At 52.3% G+C, this 22,312-nt stretch overlaps 1 protein-coding gene across 3 annotated transcripts in view; it reads right to left on the bottom strand.

Moving 5' to 3' along the window:
- Nucleotides 1–7,732: 7,732 nt before the first annotated feature.
- FBXO31 (F-box protein 31) overlaps nt 7,733–22,312 on the bottom strand; it is a gene marked incomplete at its 5' end in the record, with an annotated part of 28,260 nt that continues 13,680 nt past the window's right edge. For 2 of the 3 annotated variants that reach the window (XM_082320268.1, XM_082320267.1), the window contains 7 exons: nt 7,733–13,478; nt 14,669–15,027; nt 15,625–15,778; nt 16,507–16,616; nt 18,361–18,435; nt 19,152–19,319; nt 20,681–20,757. In XM_082320268.1, the coding sequence (XP_082176394.1) occupies nt 13,256–13,478; nt 14,669–15,027; nt 15,625–15,778; nt 16,507–16,616; nt 18,361–18,435; nt 19,152–19,319; nt 20,681–20,757 (1,166 nt within the window). In that variant the 3' untranslated portion in view covers nt 7,733–13,255. The remainder of the gene's footprint in view (nt 13,479–14,668; nt 15,028–15,624; nt 15,779–16,506; nt 16,617–18,360; nt 18,436–19,151; nt 19,320–20,680; nt 20,758–22,312) is intronic. The other variant, XR_014229043.1, reaches the window with a different exon arrangement.

Below are 22,312 nucleotides of genomic sequence, written 5' to 3' on the forward strand. Positions count from 1 at the left end.
TCCTCTCTGCTCCTGGTAAAGTTTCTATTTTTGGCCCCTCCGTCACACCGAGCCGCTGTCTTCACCCGCGCTGGGCTGGGAAGCCAGCCAGCCCCGCAGCCCCGGGGGACCCCTGCAAAGCCCGTTTCCTCCACAGCTGCCAAACTCACCAGCAAAGGGCTAAACTTTCAGTAAAACGGAGGTAGTTTTTGTTAAAGCTGCAGATTTCTTGCAGTTCATCTTGGTTTGGAGGGTTTTTTTGGTTTTTTTTCCCTTGAAATGGTTTATTTCCTGGGAGATCTCCCCGGCGGAGACCCAACACGTCAGCCCGCAGCAGGCGCTGCACGGCATCACCACCGGCAGCCCAAATTTGCAGGAGTTAAGTTGGGGTGGCTGAAACGCATCTGCCTGCAGATGCCAAAGGGCACAGGCCGGGGGGACGCTGCGAGCCTGGGCTGGCAGCGGCAGGGAGGCTGCCGCGGCCTCGGCGTGCTGCTGGGGAGGCTGCCGCGGCCTCGGCGTGCTGCTGGGGAGGCTGCCGCGGCCTCGGCGTGCTGCTGGGGAGGCTGCCGCGGCCTCGGCGTGCTGCTGGGGAGGCTGCCGCGGCCTCGGCGTGCTGCTGGGGAGGCTGCCGCGGCCTCGGCGTGCTGCTGGGGAGGCTGCCGCGGCCTCGGCGTGCTGCTGGGGAGGCTGGCCCGGGAGAGCAGGCAGCAGTTTGGGGATGTTGAGATGCTGGGGAGGGTCCAGCCAGGTCTACCAGAGGGTTTGGGGCTGGCATTGGCATCCCAGGGGATGCTCGCCTGGCTCGGGGAGGGAGATACCCAAAGGGCAGCTGCAAAAGGGCAGAGCCAGACTTTTTGCCGGACTTTGCAATGACGCTTTGGGGGGTTCAGGGTGGAAAACGGTGGATTTTCTGTCCTTGGGGGGGACAGAAAAAGCCGCAGCTGATCTGACCCGGTGCTGGCGACAGCCCTGCATGGTGGGTGAGAGACCGCCAGGTCCTTCTGCCAACACATCTGTGATGCTCTCCTCCCGGCACCACGCTTTCCTCAGCCAGAAAGAAAAGAGACATTCATTTTATCTCTCCGCTGGTTCCACTTTCCAGATCTCATCAGCTAGCCTCGCTTGCAGAGCTGCCACCGCATCGCTGCAATGCTCAAATCCAAACACTAAATACATTGAAAAAGAACATTTTTGATAATTACATTCTGTAGAACTGTGGGATCCGTAATTGAGGGTGAAATTACGTCCAGGGCGCATTGCACTACTGAAAATAGCATGATAAATTAGCTCAGCTTTTTCCTGGTTGACTCAGCTAATCCTTCAGACGCCGACAGACAGATTTGATTGTATCGGCTCTCCTTGGGCTCAGTAAATACCAAGGCCAAGTCGTGGCAGCTGCAGAAGATATATACAGAGCTGCTGCCTGCAATATATAATCTGCCCTTATTTCTGAATGCACCCCAGCTCGGCAGCAGAGCTGAACAGAGGTCGCTCACGCTCCTGTTTTGATTTATGAATATGGATTTTGTTGGTTAAGCCATTAGGAGCGGTGATGAAGCAATTCAGCGTACATCCTGAACTGCAGCTTGCCTCATTTGAAGCCCGCTCCGCAGAACATTCTCCCTGTCTTCCCCCTGCAACACCGTTCATGCAGGGCAGATTATATTAAGGCTTTGTCTGTAACGCTGTAATTCCACCTTGCCGCCCTGAGCCCTCTCCTGTGTTAAACAACCCAGCTGCAAGCAAAGAAACGGTTGCAAAAGGGGATTGCAGAGGACTCGCACCCGTGCCCGGTGGGAGAAGCTGATATCCCACCCAAGAGGCTTAAAGAAAAGCGTTAAATCTGCTGCGACCCCAGCGGGGACCCTGCTCTGGCTGTTTGCGGTGCCACCCCGACGCCTCCATCCACCCTGGGGGGCTTGGGGATGCCCCCGGCCGGGGTAGCTGGGGTGGGGGGGACCCGTCCCGCTCCGCTCCGTGGGCAGCGCTCCCCTGGGAGCAGCACTTACACCCCCCCCGGGGGCAAAGCACCCGAGAGGAGAGTTACCATCACGGCCACGGCTCGCTGAGCGGCCGAGCATCGCTCCCCGGCGAAGCCCAAACCGGTTAGATCCCTCTTCCAAGGTCGTATTCCCCGTTCCCGGGTCAGCACGTCCCAGCCCCATTCCACGGGGCTTTGTACCAGGGTAAGAAACAGGCTGTGCCCGGGAGGCCTCGCTGTGCAATTAGAGAAAACAAAGAGGGAGATGGGAATTGTACGTACGGCGTGGGGAGAGCGGGGGGACGGCCTCTGCCGCCTGCCTCCCAGCTGGCTGCCGGCCCTAAGCCATATTTTCCCCCATCGCTGCCATATCTGCTTGTTTTGGAGAGGAGAAGGCTCCCCCCGGCTGCTGATCGCCTGCAGCTGCCCTTGCGTCGGGCACCGCGCGGTACAGGGCCAATTTGGCCCCTTCTCCCTAACGAACCAGCACAAGCCAAGATGTGGTGGAGGATGAAACAAATGCGTTATTGGCGCCGGAGCCTTTGGGCAGGGTCCCAGCGAGGGCAGGTTTCCCCTTTAAGGCAGCAAGCAAGATGCTCAGAAAGGAGCGCAAGTAACATCCAAGATCCCTTCCAGAGCAGCAGAAAATTAAATTTCCACATTATTTATTCGAGCAACTCGCAGAACTCCTAAATGGAGCGGAGCAGTCGCAGCCATCGAGTGCATCACTTGCCAGCCAGCCCCTCCTCGTTTGTTTTTCAGTAGCAGAAACGAGCAGGGGGCCGAGCCGTGCAGCGCTCGCACTGCTGATACCGTGACAGGTAACGGAGCTCGGCTCCTCCAGCCGGGATTACGGGACATCAGGCAGCCGGCTGCAAATCACCCCCTAATATGCTGGGAGCAAGGGTGGGATAAACGCACCCGAGCAGGTAACAAGGTCACTGCCAAAAGGACACTCTGCGTCTGGGGTATTATGGTAACGAGGATCGAGGGACACGGGGTCAAGCGAGGCTCGGGGACTGCACGAACCGGGGTGAGCTGCAAGACCTGCCCCAGCCCGTGACTAATTTGGGTTCCCGGAGGTGAGGCGAGGGATGAGAAGGTGAGAAAAAGCCGCAGGGAGAAGCCAGTCACCGAGAAAAACGCTGCAAAGAGAGGCGAGACATGAAAGCTGAGAGGGAGGGGAGTGAATTGAAATATAAATTTAAGCCAGTTGCATCCTCCGCGGCTCAGGGGCGGCACAAAGCGTTCACAGTGGCTAAGGCGGGTTTGGGTTGTCCCCTGGGTACCAGAGGGACAGGCTGAGGTAGGGGATGGGAACCGGTTCGTTCGGGATGGGGTGGAGAGGGTGGGTGGTGCAGGTGGGCGAGCAGGAAAGATGCTCCAGCTCGCCCCTCTCCCAGCCCGACCCCAGAGCAGCCCACGAGCCCGGCCCCCAGCCTGGACGCAGCCTGCACCAGGGGGATGCCGGGGCCACCAACGGCCTGGACTGACGGACAGTGAGACAGAGCACCTGGTGACGGAGCACGAAGCAGGGAAGGCAGTGTGTCAGGTCGGCTAACGAGATGCTTATTGAATAATTCAGAGGGAGCCGATGATGGCTGGTGGCCACAGACTCCCATCGCCCTCCCTGCCCTTCGCATCAGTGTCCTGTTCCACCTCGTGCTGTGTTCCCAGAGAGGTCAGAGCTTCCTTACCTGGCTCGGCCCTTCCCGCTCGTTTTCCAGTGGGATAAAGCGCCGTCCCCGCGTCGCCCCGGGCCAGGCGTCCTCAGGCTGTGGCTGCTGGCAAAGCCACACGCCGGGGTCCCCTGCTAGCCCCGCCGCGCGCCATGGCACTGCCGCAGGGAGGGTGCACAAGGCCAGTGTGGAAACGGAGGGCAGTGGTAGAACATCCTGGGGGTGCCCAGGTCCCGTGGGTGCCACCACCCAGTCCCCAGGGCCTGTGGATGCCTGGCTCGCGTGGGTGCCACCACCCAGTCCCCAGGGGTGCCCATGTCCCATGGGTGCCTGGCTGCTGTGGGTGCCACTAACCAGTCCCCAGAGGTGCCCAGGTCCTGTGGGTGCCACCACGCAGTCCCCAGAGGTGCCCAGCTCCCGTGGATGCCTGGCTCCCGTGGGTGCCACCACCCAGTCCCCAGAGGTGCCCGGCTCCTGTGGGTGCCACCACCCTGTCCCCAGAGGTGCCCAGGTCCTGGGAGTGCCACCGCCCAGGTCCTGGGAGTGCCACCACCCAGTCCCCAGAGGTGCCCAGCTCCCATGGGTGCCACCACCCAGTCCCCCCAAAAGATGCCCAGCTCCCGTGAGTGCCTGGCTCCCATGGGTGCCACCACCCAGTCCCCAGAGGTGGCCATGTCCCATGGGTGCCACTAACCAGTCCCCAGAGGTGCCCAGGTCCTGTGGGTGCCTGGCTCCCATGGGTGCCACCACCCAGTCCCCAGAGGTGCCCGGCTCCTGTGGGTGCCACCACCCTGTCCCCAGAGGTGCCCAGGTCCTGGGAGTGCCACCGCCCAGGTCCTGGGAGTGCCACCACCCAGTCCCCAGAGGTGCCCAGCTCCCATGGGTGCCACCACCCAGTCCCCCCAAAAGATGCCCAGCTCCCGTGAGTGCCTGGCTCCCATGGGTGCCACCACCCAGTCCCCAGAGGTGGCCATGTCCCATGGGTGCCACTAACCAGTCCCCAGAGGTGCCCAGGTCCTGTGGGTGCCTGGCTCCCATGGGTGCCACCACCCAGTCCCCAGGGGTGCCCAGGTCCTGGGGGTGCCACTAACCAGTCCCCAGAGGTGCCCGGCTCCCATGGGTGCCACCACCCAGTCCCCAGAGGTGCCCAGCTCCCGTGGGTGCCCCCGAGGGTCCCCACCTGCGAGGATGCCCCAGGGGTCCCGACTCCCGTCGGTGCCCGCTCCCCAGAGCCTCCGGGTCCCACGAGTGCCCGTGTCGGTGGGGGGCGCCGGGCCCCCGCGTGTCCGCGCCCAGTCTCTGGGCGCCCCCTGGCGGGCGCGACGTGCCACAACCCCGCCCGGCAGCGACCCCGCCCGGCAGCGGCCGCCGCGGCCCCCGGGGGACCCCGGCCCCGGAGAGGGTGGCTCCCAGGGGAAGGCCGGAGGGGACGTTGTGACATGAAATCCGGGTCCCAAAGGCCCAGCCGCAGGGATGCCAGCAGCGGAGAGCATCACGCGGGGCTGGCACGCACGTTAATTACCGCCAGAACGCGCCGGCGGGGAGGGCAGCGTGCAAGGAAAAGGCTGACGAGCCCAAGGAACCACAGCAAGAGCTCACGCGTCTTTAATTAGCCAGGTAGAGCTTGCCCCTAATTAACCTTTTGCACTGGGAAGAGGAGGAAGAAACAAAGCCCTGCTGGGAAGCGGGGTGAGCAAAACACACGCCGAATTGCTCATCCTCCTCCCAGCCTCTGCGCCGGGGAGAGGTGCAAAGAGAGGGCAGACCCAAGGTTGGAGAGCCGAACGTTCCCCCGTTTAGGTGCTTCCAAAGGCTTGGAAACTGGGAAACACCAGCCCTTGGCCCAAGGAGTGAGGTGGGTAAGGTTCCTGCCTCTTCCCCTGGTCCCAACCCTCCCAAGCAGCACTGAATAAAAGCCTCTGTTCCAGCCCATTCCCGAAGGAGCAGGGAGATCAGGACCCAGACAGAGTGCAAGATGGTGTTTCACACAAGGATAAGCTTACACAACGCCTGGACCAAACTCAGTCTGGCTTGCCAGGCCGGTCAGCCAGCACGAGGCTCCAGACCTGCCCAGCAGCGCGCGTCTCCCAACAGCCAAAAATAAAATAAGCCTTAGGCAGAAAGGCAGAAGCGTCGCATCGAGAGGGAAAGGCAAAGCCTGATGTCGCGTTCACACCCCATCCTCGCCCCAGGGCGAGGTCTCCAGCGGCTGCCAGGAGTTGGGCTCAGATGGGGAACCAATTTTCAGGCACGTACTTGCAGCAGTAGGAAGGGAGACCCATCTGCCTTCCTGGCTGGAACCGACAGACCTCTGACTCCGCGTTAAGGCACCCAAAGCCTCGTGGTTTTTAGAAACAAGCCAAGTAGGAAGAAGCAGCATCACCACAAACGGCAGCGGTGGCCTCTTCGGTGGAGCAGAGACGCAGCCCTGAGAGGAGACCAAGACCCAGCCGCAAACACGGTCCCCGAGCCAGCGTGGGATGTGCCCGTTCACAGCAACCCCCTTCCCAGAGAGGGAAAAATTCATCCTTGCACGGCCTCGGTCTCTAAGCTAACAACCACGGGGACAAGGCTCTGCCTGTGCCACAGTTAACAGCCCCGAACTGGCCATGAAACTCGGGACTTCACCATGGAAAAAGCAGTTCATCCATCACCAAGCCGGGAGGAGGAACCTACCTGCTGAGGAACATCTCCGCCAGGTCACAGGTCCCTCCGCGCTCCTCGGCCAGCGGCTGCGGCAAAGGAGGCGAGCGAGGCTTAGCCCAGCACCGAACCTTCTCATCTCCGAGTTTCTTTAGAAGGAAAGGGAGGGTTGCAAGCCAACATTTGGGAGGTGCACATGGTTGGTATTCAGAAATGCTGCCGCTTGAGAAACTACATTTGTGCTCCTCGGAGGCCAAACATATGGTAGGAGTCATTGCGTGCTCATTAGACGAGGTTTACTATTTTCCCTTGCTAAGGCTTGAACAGCAGTAGATCATAAATAGAACACTTCGTGTAAAGGAGCGGGGTCAGACGTGACTTTAGCACCAGAAAACGAACACACGGGATTAGGGGAAGGCATGGGTGGTAAAAAAAACAGGGGGAAATGGAACAGGTCACGCGTTCCCTGGACTGCACTCGAGGAGCTCTAACAGTGCACGCTGGCCTCCGTTACCTACCAGCATTATGGCAGAGCCGTTTCCAGATTAAAAGTTCATGCGTGAACTGTGGTATAGCGCTCCACGGCCAAGGTTTGTTCTCAAAAATAATAATCTGCAAGAAACCTCCCGGCAGAAGTGGGCTGCGTAACTGGAAGCACAACACCCACCCCAGCAAAGGCAGGGCTCGGGCCATCCCCACCGAGCGGGGGGCTCCGCCGTACGCCCCGGCACCAGACCCGCCGCGCCGACAAATGACTCCGTGGTGGCAGCTGAGCTCACGCCACAAATTCTCCCATTTCAACGTAATCGCTCTTTTGGAAAAGCAGTGAAAGCAGTACAGATCTGAGCTGGGGGTGAATTTGAAGGCGGGGTGGGGGAAACATGAAAAAAGGCGTAAGAAATAAGGACAACTCAGCCCGATTCCATAAAGAAGGGGGCTCACACCATCATGCTGCCTCCCCCTCATCCCTTGTGTTAGTTTTGTGCCAGCTGATCTCTTTCAGACTAAGTGGAAGGAAGAATAACAAAAAAAATAAAAGGGGGAAAAAAAAAAAAATCAGGATTACCACATGGTTCCTTTCAGAAAGAGAAAGCTGTGGCTGGGAGGGCAGCAAGACATCGTCAGGGCTCCGGTCGTTAGTTCTGCCGGCCCCGGCATCTGCTGGGGAGGGAGCCGGGCACCCCGGGGTAGGAGCCGCGCGTGGCAAGGAGCTGCGGGAAGGACAGAAAACGGGGGCTAGGGAAGAGCTGGGATTTCGCAGCATGAGGTGTGGGGGTGTATGCGCGGCATCTTCAGGAAATCGGTTTAACTGCTCACCAAGTACCCAAACAAGGGAAAATTAATTCGCATCGCGCGGTGGAAGACAGGCTGCCGCACGTCAGAAGGGTGGAACTCACCCGCTGCTTTCCTTTGGAACAAAGAAAAAAAAAGAAGATGCAAACAGAAGTAAGTTCACAAAACTTTCGTTTTTATTATTTGAAACTGGAAAAGGCTCCTTGGGTAACAATGATCAGGTGTAAAAGTAACACACACGTTTTGCTCAGCTTTCTGATACCTGGGATGAAGTAGGCCAAGTGTTGCAAAGTCAGATCTGGCTTTTATACAGCCTGTTCCTCTCACGCTCGCAAACAAAAGAACAGGCAAAGCCCCGTCCCTCAGACAGGGGAGCAGACCGGGCAGGCGAGTTGTTTAAAATACAGTTAACGTGTTCCACATGGATGCTTGTGGCATGAAACCGAGGTGTTTGATGTCAAATGGCATTTTAGAAAGAAAAGCTCACCTTTTTCCTCTGCGCTACCTTCTGTACGAAGCAGGGATCTGGTGTTTCACCTTCATTTTTAGTAAGTACCACGGGGTACTTCATAGAGACTTATTTACGCTCAAAGCCTACAGGAATGCCCGGATTAATCCATCGGTGTCACGTTAAAGTGGTGAGTGCAAAACACACAGGCAAAGAGGGTACACCTGCTTAGGGGAAGGAGGAGTATTAATGAGAAAAAGTGCAGATTGCTTTAATTAAGCTAATGAACACAGTCGATCCGAGTGCTCTTTTCCTCAAAAATTAAAAAGGCCGCAATCCAAACAAAACCCAGAATCATACATTTTAATTTAGCACACACAAAAAAAAAAAGAGTCAGTGGCACTCACAGTTCAGTAACTTATCTTCCACTCCACCGCCTGATCGCGTATCTCAAATATTTCACTGTCCAACTGGTAAGTTATGCTGTCCGTCTGGCCTGCAGCGCAAAGGCCAGCACGCAATCCTTTGGCAGCCGAACGCAACAGAAGATTATTGGCCACGTGAGCAACCAGCTACAAGACAGAGTTAATGTATTATCATTTCCTAAACTAGCAAGTTGAGATTATACAACCCATTTCCACACAACACCCAACACTCCCATTAAGTTCCACTAGTGTTAAATTAATAAAAAGCAATAAAAAGTCATCCTCGTTTAAAAGTAAACATTGAGCCAGCTGCATTTTGGTTTTTTTCCTGGGAGCTTACACCTCCGAGCAAGCCTGCACGTGGATTTGCTTTCTCCCCAGTTACAAGCTTCCTAAATAATTGCCATCCGAGCTCTGCTGTCCCATTCCAGAGTAGCCGTGGCACTGCTCGCTCCAGAATTACACTGACAGCCAAAGTTACGAGTAATTCCATCCCTTTTCCTCCTCCTCAATTAAAAAAAAAAAGCCTGACAAGTCCATGTGGACTGCAGCGAGTCTCCTACAACCACAACGCCCGATCACAGCACATTTATAGCTATGGAATCGGGCCCAAGGCAAACAAACTAGCTGGATGAGGATCTTTGATGCTTCTGTTTTCCAGCTGGCCAAACCCATGTGTTTTGACAACACAGAAAGCATGATCTAGGAGCACAACACAGCCCGAGCACGTAAGCCAGTCACTCGCTCCTGAGCTCGGATTAAGCCCTAGGTCTTGCTGTGGCTATTGGGGCAATCCTGCTCTGCAACCTCATTGCAAGCACTTTCTTTGATCCAAAAGGCTTCTGCCAAGAGAGTATTCCTACCCCTGACAAGTTGTTTTCCATCTTCCCCAGCACTTTCCACCCATCTGGGATCAAGAAATAAAGCCAATCGTCCCCAAGGTTTTCTACAGAGCGAACAGGACGAGGACACGTCAGCACCAGAAATTTATCACCATCTGCAAGGCACCACCACACGTTATCCCTGTCAACAGCTCCCAGAAAAATCCCAACAAGCTGGACGACTAGGGTTCAGGAAACAAGCAGGGTATGCGCCGAGACATACCGCGAAGGGGGTGGTACGTGAACAAATACAGCAAAATAATGCACGGTTAGCACCGCTTCCCACAGGTACCGCGAGGGAAGGCAGGACCGGGGCTGCGGTCGCATCCCCCTTCGGCCACGGGTGATGCTCAGATCCAAATTGCCTGCCGCTAGGTCTGGCTGCACTCCTCTTGGCCGCTCCCCTCTCCCAGAGCTTTCAGAGCTGCAAGCTGTAACTCCTCGTCGTGTTATTCTGCTTTTCTCTGAAAGCACTGACGTAGCCGTGCACGAAGGGACCGGCAAAGGCACAGCAGTCTCTCCAAATTCGCTGCTTTGACAGCTTTCCTCACCCAAAGCCAAGTCAGAGGGAATTTTCTTCTGAAATGCCACAAAAGCCTGCCAGGCTTTGAGGAGCAGAAGGTGAGACGAGAAGGCAGAGGAGGAGTATTAATACAAAATTTGCTATTTTCATTGCCTTTGCTCTAGACAGAATAAAGCCACGGTGTATCAGCAGTTTTGCCTTTAATCGGGACTTGCACATTCTGACATTTTGAGGCCAATCAGGTACGCTATAAATAAAAAGATGCTACTACAGGAGCAAAGCTGAGCTGTGAAAAGTTCCTGCAGGGCATCAAGCCTCTGCAAAGCCCTTCTCTCCAGCCAGCCAAGCCAGTCTCGCCTGCAGAAGGGAGATCCTTAACACTACCACTGAAAAGGTTCAGAAGGGACAAGCTACAAGCAGAAGCACCCTCGTAGCCTGGAGAACAGCAGATGCACAACCCGTGCCAACAGGCAACCAACAGGTCCTCGCCCAAGTGACAAAGCAGACCTGTATTCAGCACCGAGCAAAACACTCCTGCCATCTGCTATCCATGGGTCTGCGCTCCCCGGCAGACTCCTGATATCAAAGGGAATTTAAGCTGCAGGGAACAACTACTAAAAGCATTTTGTGACACAGCAGTGGAACATACCTACACCGCCTTTACACACTCAGTCAACCCAACGCAGCAGGTTACGGGGAGGAGACCGGCTACAGAGTCAGCGCCTGTACGGAACAGTGACTCCGGTCTCAGGCCAAGTGCTTGTAGTGCATTCAATACAGTCTGGATTTTCAATCGTACTTCAAGAACAAAAAGCAAAAACTATTAAGTTAGTCATGTAAAACTTCAGGATTTTTACTTTTTCGGGTGAGCGGGGACATTGAAAGAAGGAGGAATCCACAATTGGAACTATGGATCTATTTGCAGCCGAAGCAGAGCTGGTTTTGAGGACAAGCAACTGAAAGAGCTGCCCAAGGGGACCTCTCCCATCCCTTCAGGCTGTTAGGGAGAACACAAAGCAGCCAACACACTGGCTGCACCAGCCTGACAGCAAGCTCCAAGATAAACTGGCCACCCAGATGCCGAGCAGACTCCCCGTGTCTTAGGTATCCCAGAAATCTGCACCATCAAGCTGGCAACCTCTGTCTGCAAGATTAAGCACGTGCTCCCCTTCTGCACGCAGCTCGGCAGCTGCAGCACAAGGCTGAGATGCCGGATTTTAGCGTCAGCTCACCTCTCTGCCCCCACACCAAGGCTCCGAGAACTGCCAGCCTTCCCCTCTCCCGGCCCTGCGTGACGGGGCGAGATCCAAGTCAACTCTTCCCTCTGCTGATGCCGACAGGAACACCTCTAACAGGCTGCTCAGAAACAACCTACTTTTTATAGCTTATTCACTACAATGGTATTAGCACTTTAGATCCTCACCTCTAACACTGCGGCGGGTTTTCCACTACTGACAAAGCAGTAGGAAACAAAGAAAAAAGTGCCCCAAATCACCTTCAAATTCCCAGAGGTTTGTAAAACTATATCCAAAGAGACAGGAATTAATCCTGTGAGTGATGTGACCTTCTGCTCAAGGTCTCTGCTGGAGACTCGGTTCTCACGCAGCTTGAGGGACCGCTCAAGAGCCAGAAATGGCAAAAAGCCCTTGTGAGAGCGAGAATCAAAGCTGCTCGCAGTCGGCGAAACTAGGCAGTGACTGAAACGTCCTCACAGAAAGGGCCTGAATCCTCCCAGCACAACACGTGTACGGACACAGTGACAAACCAAAACCTGAATAAGCTGTAAAGGCAGAGTTTTGTTAGACACTGATCCAGCTGGTAGCGGGAAGAGAAGCAGCCTGGACTTTATCACCATAGCCAGAGCGCAACTGCAAAAAAGGATGTATTTTGCCTGTAACCAAAAGCCTCCTTACAAACAGCTCTCTTCTCCCCGCACAAGGGTCCTTATCATCTCTTCCTACACCAGATTAATAACACAATGCAAATGCTGATGGGTTTATAGCACAGCTCACAGCCTGTAGATCAGCACTGGCCAGGATTTTCCTGCATAGGACAGTCTATGGGGAATCTGCTTCCTCGCCTGCAGCCCACACTTCCCAGTGGAGCTCACATCTGCCAGAACACAGGTGTTGTGGAAAGAAATTAAGCTCAGGAGCTTTCTGTGGAAGCAGCAATCATCTGGGATGAAACAAGTGCGACTAGAAAGGGAACAGAAGGGTCCTGTGAGCGGAGCAGCAGCACCCACCGGTCAGCACCAGCCCTAAAAGGCGCCAGAAAAAGCCACAGCAACATTAGGAGAATCCCTCATCGCTCCTTCGGACTGCGCAGGACAACCCGCTACAAGAATGACACGTAACTGGGCTCATGTCAGTACCAGCAACACGTGGCACCTTCTGCTGCCCAGCACAGACAGGAGTCAGTGGGCTGCATTTGGGTTTATTTCACGGTTAGTTTTCTTTTTTCTCCTTCCTTTACATTTTCAGGCCCAGTTTAAAAGATCTGAGGTGATCTCTCAGGTACAAAACCAGTTCTGAATACACCAGATTCTGCATTTTACACTCATTTCCAGTTCCGTACCCGGCTCCTATAATAAAGGAGAATCATCTCCTCTGTGCTCAGGGAGACATCCGAACCTGGAGCCCCAGGGACAGCACATCCACTAAGCTCCAGAAGCCAGGGCAACGCTACACACGCTGTCATTTACAGTGGGAATCCTCCCCTTGCTGCCAAGCTGAGGGAATTTCTCAAAAGGAAACCACCCACGCCAATTACTAAGCCAAGGATGCAGGTATTGCACCAGCCTCTCTTGACAACGCTGCACCCAGAGAAAGGTTTCTGGAGAGGAGGATGTGCTTTGTCGTTTTATCGTTAAGCAGCCAGCCAGTCTGCAGCGGGGGACCGCGCAGGTTTTCAAGAGGGCAAAGCAAGTCTCCCAGGAGGACAGATCGGCCTAGAGCACAGCGAAGGCTTAAACGAGTCCCTTCCCTGAAGAAGGGCTCTTTCCACGGGAGACTGCTAAGGGTCAGAGCAGAGGGCTCGTGTCCATCCAGTCAGCTATATGTTCTTCTGATCCAGCTCTGACCTGGCGTTATTTTTGTTCCAATACATTCTTTTTGCAATAAGAAAGGTTTATTTCCTCCTCTGCAGGATCCCTTCAGCTATACAAAGCTATGTTACAGACTGGGTAACAAGGACTGCTGGGGAGCAGTGTGGGGTAGCAGGGAGGAAAGGGCAGTCATGGATATTTTAACCGGGATGTGTACATTTGGGGTAAAAAGGCTTTATTAAAAGTGCATGCTTTTATTCAGAGGTACCGAGAGCGAGGAATCCCCATCCCAGCCCTGGCTGGGGAGTGCAGCAGCCTTTGCAACCCCTAGCCCTGTCCATCACCCATCACCCGTCAAGTAGCCAGCGACTGAATGTTCTTCAGCATTTCGTCAAAAGCCTCACGGGAAGGCGCTTCGGCGTTCTGGAAGGAGACCTTGATCCGGCTGTAGAGACTGAAGGACTTCAGCTCCAGCCAGATGAATCCAAAGCGATCGTCATCAAAGAGAACAAAAACACCTGGTGTTCGCTCGGGGCTGGTGAAGCCGTGGCCAGCAATAAGCCCCGTCCCATAAAAACTGCAAGGAGAGAAGAAGAGCAAAAAAGATGGGAGAACAGCCATAATTACCCAACATTTAATTAAAAAAAATAAAAAACCAAACACGAAACTATGATAAAGCCATTGTCAAACACACTGCCAGGTGCTACAGAACAGGGAGTTTTATGCAGTTCTTACCGCACCACACAAAACACTGCTGACACCATTTTAAGAAAAGAAACTCCCCATTGCTCTTTGGAGGTTGCCGCTTTTGGCTATTCTAATTAGCACCTGCACACCAAGCCTGAATTTTTCTGTAGTTCAGCCCAGTAATCCATCTGAGATTTACTTCTGCAACTGAAGGATCAACCCAGGCACAGACCATCCTCACAGAAAAGGAAAGGCATGTTGAGAGGGTGACCAGAGAGGCAAAACCCAGGGGAAGGGAGAGAAAGAAAAATCTAAAAAAAAAAAATAATAATAAAAAAAAATTAACTGGAGCCAGGGAGGGGTAAAGGTCAGCCTAACCTCCAAGCAAGCAGCAGGTGGAGCAGGGTTTTATTCAAACACAACTTGCTTGTGACAGCAGGGGCCTTCTGGGATTAACCAGCTATTGGTAGGTTTTTCCATGAGCACAGATGTTTGGCTGAAGGTCACTCGCCTAAGCTTCAGCCTTCGGGCTCTTTTTCCACACTTCATTTAGTATGTTGCTTCACGGACTCCAGGTCCCATTCAACAAGGCTCTCTGCGTACTTGTACCTACTGCTTAGGGTGCTCAGCACCTTCCAGAGCTGGACCCAAGGTACCAGAGGCCAGGGAGGGGTGGGAGACAGCACCGTGTTCCCACAGCCAAGGAACACAAAGGACATACGCAGAAATGGGAAGCGACTTGAACAGATCTCCAAATATACTAGCTGGGCAGCTCTGGGAAACAAAACACAGAAAAACAAGGCGGGGGGTGGAATATGGGAGAGGTGCTAGCTTTAGAATTAACAGGATAAAATCTAGCAAGAAAGCCGGATGGCAGATGACAGCATGGTAAGAAAGAGAGGGAGCAAACAAGAGCGTGGGAGACAGGGCAGCAGCGGCAGCAAATCTGAGCACAAGGGGCTGGGAGATCCGCATGCGGGTGAAGGGCAAGCAAATACAGAACACGCCTCAAAGACTCCCCCCCTTCCATTTCAAAAAGTGACTGGCACGACTAGGCTATCAAACACTAGGCCCCGTTACCAAATTCGGCAGGTCCGGGGATAGTCTTCATTCCTCGATATGACTCCCATGGGCAGCACGAAGGGCTGGGAAGCTGGTGCCTTGTCCTGGGTCGTTCCCTCCGCCCCAGCTGCAGTCTCTTCCCCCTCGGCACCTTCTCCTCCCAGGGGCCTCGCAGCAGGCTGGGAGGCAGCCTGCTGGGAGCGGTCCTCTTCCTCCTGCCGGTGTTCCTGCTCCTCCCGACGCACCTGCTCCTGGACCTCCAGGACAATGCGAGAGAGCTCACTGAAATCGCGAAGGTTCTCGATGTCGGGTAGCTGCAGAGGATGCGCCAGGTCGATCTCCACAGTCTGCTGCCCAGCTGGGATGTTGGGATCTCCCTAGAGAGAGGAAGCCACAGCATGGCTGTGCTGCAGAGGCAGGGTGCTACAGACCTGTATCCTCCCCACGTCCATCATCTGACTTCTACATAGCTCACCCTATTCTACAATCACCAAGTTGGCAACAAAAAAAACCCCCTGCTTTCCCCCTCCCAGAAACAGAATTTTAAAATCAAAAGCTGCGAGCCAGGCTGTACTTGCAAGGGTGAAAGAACATCAAAGCTGCAATTGCATTTTGCCAGAATCCCTCCCTGCAGAGAGGAAGGAGCTCACTAGCCTGGCTTCGGCGAAAAGCTGAACAATTTGGTACCTGCTCCTCAGGTGCATGCAAGTGATCTCCAGTGACCTGCTACCAGCTGCTCACAGAAAGCAGCTGGAAGGGAGAGAAAAGGAAGGGGGAGCCAGGTGGCGTCATGAGAAACTTTGCACAGCAGGTTCTAGCTATTCTGCACGTGTTAAGATTCACCCAATGCCACCAATCCCCACAAGGAACAGGGTTTGGGGTGGCAACAACTGACTACTTCCCAGAGAGAGATCCATGGCATCAAGAAGAGAATACTTTTAACACGCATCTGACAGGAAGGAAAATGCACTTACGGTGATTTTAGTCCCCTTTGCTTTCTTTCCATGAAAGCTCAACATGACAATCTCCAGCCCATGGCTCCCATACGTTCCCTTGAAGAGACCTGGCTTTATAAGGTCGTCAGGGCTGCTAGGAGGGAGGTAGATGCGTCGGTATGTCAAGCAGTTGCTGTGCAAAAAACCCAAAAGGTTAGAGAGGTTAAGAGAGAATCCCTCGACACAAAGAAGGTTTTTGCAATCTGCTCCTCCAGGCACCTTTGGGATGTCGTCGAGAGAGGCGGGATCTGTGTTTTCAGCAATACCACCAAGCTTAACGTTTCGCTTTCGACCTATGCAAGCACTCCCTCCCTTCACTTCTCTCCACCAGTCCTTGTTAGCACACCAGGAGGCTCCTGCAGCAAGGTCACAGTAAGCCTCCTCGCTCCCTGGGATTTCTGGAGAACCCAGGAGTGAAGCATATTTAAACATCTGCTACAGCAAGGTGGCTGCTATTGGAAGTCTGGAGTGACGGTTAAAAAAACCCCAAGTTCTCAAGGACTGTCTGATTCCTGCCTAGCACACCAGGAAGCATACTGCTTACTACGGATAATAAGCAGATAGCTCCTTGGGATCACGGGTATTTGCTCTGTCTTCAAATTAAACACAGTTAAATGACTCAAAACCATCTTACTGTGCATAGTTACTGTAAAGAACTTGGAACTTTATTATTATTGCTGTCATTACATCTCATCTCTCTGTACAACTGGAAAGCACTGTGCTTCCCCGTATCGTTGCAGAGACAGAACATTCCTCTGGCTGTTAAAGCCCACTGCAAGCAGCCCATTTTTGGAACAAATGATTCAATGTGTTCTTGAAGCTGCAGCAGCCTCAATACCCAGAAAGAGCTGGAGCCCTTACTCATATTGGCTGGTGTAGATGAACTTCATCAAGATGAGCTCTTGCATGTGTTCATGGAAGATGTCTTCCAGAGTCCGACCCCATTCTTCCCTCAGCCACGTCCGGAATTCCTGCAGCACAAGGAGAAAAGAGGGAAGATAAAGGCATTTCATTTGCGACAGCGAGGTACCCCAACGTGACTTCGCCTCGTCAGCACGATTCATTGGCAGAGTCACAGAGAGGCATAGGCTCTGCCAAAGACAGAGGATCGTGGCTGGATTTGGGAAACAAGCACGTGTTGCTACAGAGCTGGCTTGGAAATATGCTGAACAAGTAGTGGTAACGGTAACTGCCCTGTACTTGCCAGACTCCACACAATAAACATGCTTCCCTTCAAATAAATCACAGGTAGAACCAATATGCTGCCTCAGAATAAAAGCATAAGCATCACCTGTTACTGCAAAGTAGCTGATCTACTACTTCTTTATGTCCTGACTTACCTCGCAGTAACTCATTTGTGTGCCCATAAGCTGACTCCTGTGCCCTATCCTGGCACGTTAACCATAAAAGGGGAAGCTTTTGAAAGGCACTGAAGATTTAGGAGGTTAAATCCTGCTGATTTAATACTGATGCATCTAAATCTAAAGGGTGCTTTGAAAACATCTCCTTAAATACCTCCACACCAGCTCTGACAAGTTAATACCCTACCACGAGTTAGCATGATAACAGCTTACACTAAGATTGCAGCCTACCAAGTGATATTCCAAACCTGCTTTCTTTATCTTCTAAAGCCAGATCCTCCAATTACCATAATGCCATGCACACTTAACGCAGTGCTTTGAAAGTATTAAAGCATTTCTCATCTGCTACGGAACCAGACAACACTTAACTAAACCTTTTACCCAGCTGTTTCCCATTAGTAGACAGAAATTTTAAAGCATTTGTTAGAAGCAACTGAATATCAGATTTGTCACGTTTAACTAGCTGGCAGCAAACACCGCTACCTGGAACAGGTAGGTTTTCTGAACTGAAAACTGAACTGAACTGAAAACTGAAGGTTTTCATCCTGACATTTATACCTGCACCTTAAAACATGTAGTTTGAGTCGGGAATCTGCCTTGCTGGGTACAGCTGACACAGACAAGGGATAAATAATCAAATGAAGCTTTTAATCCCTCAACCAAGATGACAAGCAGCAGAAAGCCACCCCACTGACAAGCAGGTATTCAAATGCAACTGGTACTCAATATTAGGCCTGTGTCTGAAAGATCTTAATTATACAGACAGCAATGCCACAGAGATCAGTGTCTGGTAAGTGCTGCATGGAGTACAACGCACGTTGCTGTCTTTCTTTCGACAGGCCTGCTATCAAATAGTAATGGTGTCACGGCACAGGAAGAAAAAGGGTGCTGGGGCTCAAAGAGCAGCCTGCCACACAGAACCGCCTAAACCAGCGCTTTGCTCAACACGATGGACGTAACAGCCTGCTCCGCACTCGGGTAAGGCACGGGGTCTCCACCCAGACATTCTATACGCGTAACACTGAATTGATCCCGTATACTGGATCCTTAAACCACACCTTGGCAAGTACAGAGGAAGTTCCCCAAGATCCTGCAATTATTCAAACGTGGCCGCTTTAAGTTTTGATTCTAGTCACAGATCAATTCTACTCACTTCAAAAAGATCGTAGTAAATCAGCCAGAAGCCACCAGCCTGGGTTTTCATGTATGTTCAGATATACAGAAATTAGAAGGCAGAAGACCACCTCCCAGACCCCACCACTAGCCAAGAGCTTAGGTAAGAGAGCAATGCTTTATCTTCAGGAAGGGGACATACAAGCAGCCTTAATGCAGACTCATGGCAAAGCACTCTTACCTCTTGCCTTCCACCTGACATCCGATGGTGATCTGTCTGGTTGCATTTCGTGGAGAACTCATCCTTCTTTACAATCTGTAGTTACCATGGAGGAGAATTTAACAGGTTACAGACCTGATTAGAGATGCCTAGGATGATGGAACTACGACTGCTTAGATTAAATGCTTTACACAACAAGCGTTACTGAATTTGCTACAACAGAGAAATCACTAAGTGATACCGAGTGCAACAGCTACAGAATAGAGAAATAAAAGCAACAAAACCACACTGTATTCTAATGAAAGATACTTGTTTTAAGTTGCTTCTCTCTTTGAGCTTCCTTCTTCAAAGAAAAGGAAACCTCTCAGGAAGCCTTTCAAAGCATCCAATGTACTGAACGGATGCTACATCACCTTCTCAAAGTCTCAGCTCAGAGAGAGCTGTAAAACAGAACAGGTCTGCGTGTCTGCTTGGACGCATTCACCAGCTGCACAAGGCCGTTTTGCGTATCGTTTCCCCCAGCCTGTACACATACCGGTGCTCCCACCCTCCCACCCTGTTCCAGCCCAACAGAAGACAGTATAACAGCCTTGCTGTACTATTGCCAGTGAACAAATTCAGAGCGGGGAACAGCCCACACAACTTGTCAGACACATAATGAGCGTAAAGCTGGCATCCACACATACAACAAGGTGGTGAAAGCCACATCCCTTAAATAAAATCCTCACAGTTTGTTGAAGAATCCATTTCCAGAGCCAATGTGCACACACATTGCACCTAGGACCGATGTCGAAAGCGCTAGAGGAGCTCACCTGGATATGGCCGTTATGAGGTCCCTTATGACCATACATGCACTCAACTGTTGCGCATTTCCTCTCCATGAGATGAATCCTGAAGAGAGGTTTGAATCTCATGGGATCGTCGACATGAGGGTCATGAGGTGGCAAGTACATCCACCCAATGATGAACAAACCGTCCACCTGCAGAGGGATGGGAGACAAAGCACACAAGATCAGCCTTGCACGCTTTCTGTTGAGTTTGCAGCAAACAGCTCCGGGGCCTATTCTGCAACAGGGCGGGAGCTGTAGAACAGCTTGCTGCATTTCCAAACTGCTTTCCAGCAATTAAACCAGACCATATGCACTCACAGCACACCCTTGGTGAAGAGGGAGAGGGTTTCTTTACAAGGCTTTCTGCACCACTGGAAAACGATCAGGCCTTTATTACTGCAAACGACTTTGTGACGGGTGCTTGGTGCGCAGGATCCAGAGGGAGAGACTGAGCTGAAGAGACCACACAGCTAGTCAAACGCTAATTGGTTTGAGAGCTCATGCTGGCAGACGCTCGAACAGACAAATTTTGCTTCTCAGGATTATCCGTGCCTTTTGGACAAGGAATTATTTGGCTCCATTACTCACAGACAGCACAGGAAGCAACAACCTCCTCTGCTGAGAGGTACAAGTGCCAGCCCTCTTCCTGCACGCCTAACAGAATCCTTCCCCTCAAGCCCTGCAATTCCAGAGAAAGGATATTTTCTAAACAGAGAGATCTGAGACAAAAGCAGAGCAGCGCCACAGAGGCACACTTGTCTTTATAAGGTCACAAAATCATGTCAGTATTGGTGCACTTGGATGCACTCTTATACCAGTTCATGGAACAGAAGCTTGCAAAACCCAAAGGCCTCATGATTTGTTATGCTTCAACCTGTCAGCTGTTGAACCGTGGTGCAAAGAGCAAGGGCTTCAGGCAAACTTCTGGCCCAGCTCTCACCAATACAGAGTCAAGAGCTGTTCATTAACTGCTCTCCCCAGCAGCACAAGAGCTGCCAGACTCCATGGGTCTTGCACCAGTATCACTACATCCGATGCATCAGCCTTAGACACAGCTAGTGAAAAGCTTTGCAAACTACAGGAAGGAGAGGTGCGTGAACTCCAGCGCAAAAGCCTTTGCAAAATGTTCAGCTGCAGGCTGAGATAAAGCAGTAAGCGAGGGGCCAGCGCCGAAACCTCTGCTGTACTCGATGCACAAGGAACGGACTCCTGTGCCAGCCACTGGAATATCAGCATTAAACTCTAAATCAAGCTTTTCCCTGAAACATTGCTCATGTTTTCTGGGTGCTTCTGTGTTTGGAGTACAGCTGAAAAACAAAAGGACTGTCTGGAGAAAGGTGCTGATGATGAAAAAGATCCAAAAAGCACCCTCTGGGTCCCAATCGCTTGCTTGAGGGTTGACTGTTCAGACTTCTCCACAGCAGGGAGATGGCAAGCGGGTCTAGAAAGCGGGATACAAAAGGCTCATCGGTCCTCAGCACCACAGCCCCCAGAATGAGGTACTCACTCACCACCACGTTCAGCAGTCCCCCGTAGGGCCCGATGTCCGGCTGCCATAATCCCAGGATGTGTCGGTATCGGTGCAGCACTAGGGAACAGTGAGACACTGACGTGAGCACATCAAGCTAAGGAACTGGGATTTGGGGAAAAAAAAATAAAAGGAAAACTGCTGCCAGACTGCACACAACACTGACCAATACCACCCACAGCTGCCTTTAGTAAGGAAAGCTGGTTACACCCAACCGCAGCCAGGCGGTTCTGAACTGAGGCCTCCCACAAGTTCACACGGATTTATGTTTTTCCTTGCAGCCCTGCTCCTGGCCCAGTGCAGGGGCAGGAGTTAAGTTTCCAGGACTTTACACACCAGCAATTCTCAGAAAACTTTTGCAACATGGTCCCGTTAATGCAAATCACATGATATACCCAGAGCTAAAAAGAAATAAAGTATCTGCCATCTTCGGTTACAGAAAATGTACTTAATGCCTCGGACTGCAAAGCAACAGAAAATAAAGAAGGGCACAAAAGCAGTAAGGAATAGGGAAATTTGAGTATTTTGAAAGAATTTCCCCATGTTGTATAGACAAACTTGTCTCCAGGGTTAAGCATCCTTAAAAACAGCCACTGAGAGAGCACGGGCAAAGCGCACAGACCATGCCAGCTCGGGAGATCCGGTGATGTTACCAGGTCAGTAACGGCCTTAAAAATTCTAAGTAAGCGGCTACATTTCAGCAGTGCCCGAAAGCTGCTTCCAAGTCCCTCTCAAAGCCTACTGCAGCAGGTGAGGCTTCCCCATGTCTCCTCTCCGAGCCAGGCGCACTTTCAATCCCACCAAAACTAAAGGGCAAGTAGGAACATTTTCAGCAAGCAGGAGAAAATGCCTACTACAAGCTGATCTTAACAAACCTCCTCTCTTGAGGAAAGCTTAGAGATGCTACTTGCCTCCCGTCCTTACACATTCAGCCATGAATTCTGTCCATACAATCTCCTGACGTGACCAGTTACCTTGACGTGAAGACATTACACACAATCTGGCATTTTGGGCGGAAAGAAAAGCATGGAGATTATTTCTAAGATGGCAAGAAGATGACACTTGCCTTACAATGATGTTGAAGGCCACAGGACTGGCTTGAATAATGGTTTTTGCTTTGCATCAATTTATGGAAAGAACTGTGTTTCAGTGCAGCCGTTACAACAGCTTTGTTTCATTAACTACTTAAGATAGCAAGAACTATAAGCGTGTTTTTATTACACCAAAGCAAAGAACTTCCACAGAGGTTTAGGACAGCGGGGAGGGTTGTCCGGAGCTGCTGCCAACTGGCCTGGAGGAGCCTTTTTCCTGTGCAGTAAACAATTTAAGACTGACGGCCTGGTTTCACCCAGTGAACCGAGTGCAGCACAAACAGCACTAAGGCAAGCAAGCAAACCACATTCCCAGTCTTCTCGTCTCAGTGCAGTAATTACATATTAATAAAACGGTATGTGCATAAGCTGCTCTACCCACCACAATCTGCCTTCTACCCTGTCTGGCATGGAGCTGATAAAACCCAGGGTTTTTTTTTTTATTTTTAGGACACAAAACTTGATGCTAAGCTATCCAAGAGCGATGAGGATGTCCCTCCTCCCCCAGCTCCTGTCGGAAGCAC

This window comes from Platalea leucorodia (genome assembly GCF_965183815.1).
Source record: "Platalea leucorodia genome assembly, chromosome: 8".
NCBI classification, from domain to species: Eukaryota; Metazoa; Chordata; class Aves; order Pelecaniformes; family Threskiornithidae; genus Platalea; species Platalea leucorodia.